Source organism: Protobothrops mucrosquamatus, unplaced genomic scaffold, assembly GCF_001527695.2.
Source record: "Protobothrops mucrosquamatus isolate PMUCROS unplaced genomic scaffold, P.Mucros_1.0 scaffold15344, whole genome shotgun sequence".
NCBI lineage: Eukaryota > Metazoa > Chordata > Lepidosauria > Squamata > Viperidae > Protobothrops > Protobothrops mucrosquamatus.
The window spans coordinates 1-3,844 of NW_015401112.1; the positions used below are offsets into that span (position 1 = coordinate 1).

The 3,844-nt window shown below is 47.1% G+C and overlaps 1 protein-coding gene across 1 annotated transcript; it reads right to left on the minus strand.

Moving 5' to 3' along the window:
- Positions 1-875: 875 nt before the first annotated feature.
- On the minus strand, positions 876-3,531 carry LOC107301656 (fibronectin type III and SPRY domain-containing protein 1-like; the record flags this gene model as incomplete). Its single annotated transcript, XM_015830848.1, has 3 exons — positions 876-977; positions 1,627-1,758; positions 3,436-3,531. Coding segments are annotated over 3 exons (330 nt in total), but the record flags the coding sequence as incomplete, so codon positions are not given.
- Positions 3,532-3,844: the final 313 nt, after the last annotated feature.

Here is a 3,844-nt window from a genome sequence, read left to right on the forward strand (position 1 = left end):
TATAGGTAGTCCTCGACTTACGACGATTCGTGGTGTGACCATTCAGCGTTACAACGGCACTGAAAAAAGTGTCCGAAATGGCATAGGGTTTCCTGCCTGAGCAGGGGGTTGGACTAGATGACCTCCGAGGTCCCTTCCAACTTTTTTATTATTATTATTATTATTATTATTATTATTATTATTATTATTATTATTATTATTATTATTATTATTATTATTATTATTTACAATCCTTTTTCACACTTCACAACCGTTGCAGCTTCCTCCACGGCCAAGTGATCAAAACTGGGCCACTAAGCAACGGATTCGTATTTATGACGGTTTGCAGCGTCCCGGGGTCACGTGACCCCCTTTTACGACCGTCTGAGAAGCAAAGTCCGTGGGGGAAGCCGGATTCACTTAACAGCCATGTTGCTAACTTAACTGCAGGATTCACTTCATGACGGCGTCAAGACAGGTCGTAAAACGGGGCAAAACTCACTTAACGGCTGTCTCACTTAGCAACGGAAAATGTTAGGCTCAGTTGTGGTCGTAAGTCGAGGAACTACCTGTAAACCCACCCAAATATCACCCAGCGAATGCGATAGGCTGGGATCCATCCAAATCTGGGCCCATTCTCCCAAAACGATTGTGTAAGAGTACCCATCATCCACAGCCCCCGACTTGTGGGGAATCCAAGGAGTTGTAGCTGTCCATCAGCGTGCCAGCTTAGAAGGAGGCACAATCAAGCTATCACGGAATCTCTTGAGACATATTTAGCCAATGGCTTTGCATCCCTTGCCCAATTCGTTGTGTAATTGTGCGCACGCGCACACACACACACACAACGTGCACGGACACACACACACACACACAGCTAGGAATTATTCTTTTACCTGGTGGAAATCCTGATTTTCAGCCCCTTGGAGGGTCTGGTTGGCAGTTTCTAAAAGTTCCTCTGAGCTTTCCAAGGCTTTTGTGCACGCTGCCAGCTGGTTCTGGGTGCGAAAGACGAGCAGAGAGAGCATTTCCCCCCCGCCCGCCCCCAAAAGGGAGATGTTAGCAAAAAAAGTAAAAAAAGAAAAATGGAAAAGAGCGGGTATAAAGAGGTTTGGCTGGCCCTCGTTTTGTTTTCTTGCTCTGAATTCAAATTAATGTAATTTAAAAAAAAAATCTGAATTTTGATTTAAGCGAGATCGCCATTCAGAGAGGGGGCGGAGAGATTGGCTGAGGGATTTGGGTTCAAGTCAACATCTGGCACTCTGCGTTTTTGTCCTGAGGAACTCACTGGCACAAGATGGAGAGGGCTGCAAAACTCAGATAAATTTAACACCAGGGCTACCTCTTAAGTTGCGAATAGACAAGTGACCACTAGAAGGCAGCAACACGAAGATCCAGGACGCTCAAACTTTGAGGCGGCCTTAAAAAATGGAGCCTCCATCTTCCAGGCAGTCTACCTTAAGTAACAATTCTTTGGGGGGGGGGAAACTGTCCAAACAGTGTTTTTCAATCTTGGGGGCTTTAAAGAAGGGTGGACTTCAACTCCCAGAATCCCCCAGCCAATATTGAATCTATGGGTTGTCTTTCTCAGCCATCCGTCTCTGAGGCCAATAATGCACAGCGGCTCTTTAGCTCAGCTGGTTTTACCTGCAGTTCGTAAGTCCGGCTGGCTCGATCTTGTTTGATCTTCATCAACATCCCTTCCTTCAGCTCGTCCAGCAGGATGTACAGAGACTGGAACTCGGCGTCCAGGTCGTCTTGGACCCGGCTCGAATTACTCTGGTAGGGAGAAGAGAGAAGACGAAGCTGGAGGTCATCTCTCTGCCCTGACGTGATTGGAGAGTTGAGATGCTCCCTCCTTTGTCATTTGGGGTGTCGAGCGGTGTGTGTTTGTGGGTGCTTAGCAGAAACTCCACCTGGTGTCCCACAAATACCTGAATCCCACCTCTTGGCTAAATTTCCACGTGGAATAATTCCCCAAATCTTGGGACAACTCAAAATGGGCAAGGGCCCTCTAAAGAAATTCACAGACGTAAATTTTTATGCCTACTTTCCATAAACAAAAATAAAAATAAACAAGAGAGGGGGGGTGGTTCAATCCCGTCTTAGGGATGAAATCCGGTTGGGTGACTTTGAGCCAATCACCAGGAGACGGAGAGTTCTAGTCCCGCCTTAGACCTGAAAGCTTGTTGGGTGGACCAAACACCAGGCGATGGGGAGTTCTAGTCCTGCCTTAGACGTGAAAGCCGGCTGGGTGAATTAGGCCAATCACCAGGAGATGGGGAGTTCTAGTCCCTACTTAGGTATGTAAGGCAGCTGGGTGAATTTGGGCCAATCATCAGGAGATGGAGAGTTTTAGTCCCGCCTTAGGGATGAAAGCTTATTGGGTGAGCCAATCACCAGGAGATGGAGAGTTCTAGTCTCTCCTTAGGCATGAAAGCTTGCTGGGTGGTACAAACACCAGGAAATGGCGAGTTCTAGTCTTGCATTAGGCATAAAAGCTTGCTGGGTGAATTTGGGCCATTTAACCAGGAGATGGCGAGTTCTAGTCCTGCATTAGGCATGAAAGCTTGCTGGGTGGGACAAACACCAGGAAATGGGGAGTTCTAGTCTCGCCTTAGACGTGAAAGCTGGCTGGATGAATTACGCCAATCAACAGGAGATGGTGAGTTCTAGTCCCTCCTTAGGTGTGACAGCCAGCTGGGTGGTACAAACACCAGGAAATGGCGAGTTCTAGTCCTGCATTAGGCATAAAAGCTTGCTGGGTGAATTTGGGCCATTCACCAGGAGATGGCGAGTTCTAGTTCTGCTTTAAGTATGAAAGCTGGCTGAGTGAATTTGGGCCAATCATCAGGAGATGGAGAGTTCTAGTCCTGCATTAGGCATGAAAGCTGGCTGGGTGACTTTGGGCCACTCACCAGGAGACGGAGAGTTCTAGTCCCTCCTTAGGTGCGAAATCCAGCTGGGTGACTTTGGGCCAATCACCAGGAGATGGTGAGTTCTAGTCCTGTCTTTGGCGTGAGAGCCGGTTGGATTAATTTGAGCCAATTACCAGGAGACTGTTCTAATCCTGCTTTACGCACGAAACCCGGCTGAGTGACTTTGGGTCAATCACCAGGAGACGGTGAGTTCTAGTCCCGCCTTAGGCATGAAAGTGGGCTAAGGAATTTAGGGCACTCTTTCTTTCTCAGCCCAACCCACCTCACAAGGTTGTCGCTGTTGGGGAAAATAGGAAGAGGAAGGAGGGATTATCATGTATGTTTGCCAGCTTGAGTTCCTTATCAAATAATAAAAGGTTGATAAGAATGTAATAAAGAGATAACTAAATCAAGAACACTGATTTCACCAGCTGTGGAGCTTTCAGGTCTGCTGATGGCCCAATAAAACCCCAGGTGAGCCCTGTTGCCTCCAGAAAACCTGGATAAACTATGTTAAGGTTAACTCCAACCCAGTTACCTCCACATTTTGAAGCATCTGCTTGAGCAAATAGATGAAATTTTGGATCTCCTCATTCTTCACCGCGAGGGTCGTGATGATCTTCCGCAGGTCATCCTGTCACAACCCAAAAAAGAAATAATAATAATAATAATAATCTGGCGTTAATCTTGGATTCTCGCTTCCTATCCTTTCCCAGGCTCAAACGGATATATTTATGCATAACTTAAACCAGTGTTTCTCAACCATGCCAACTTGAAGATATGTGGACTTCAACTCCCAGAATCCCCCAGCCAGCATGCTTTAAGATGGGTGGACATCAACCCCCAAAATTCCCTATCCGGCATGCTTTAAGAGGGGTGGACTTCAGCTCCCAGAATCCCCCAGCCAGCATGCTTTAAGATGGGTGGACTTCAACTCCCAGAATTCC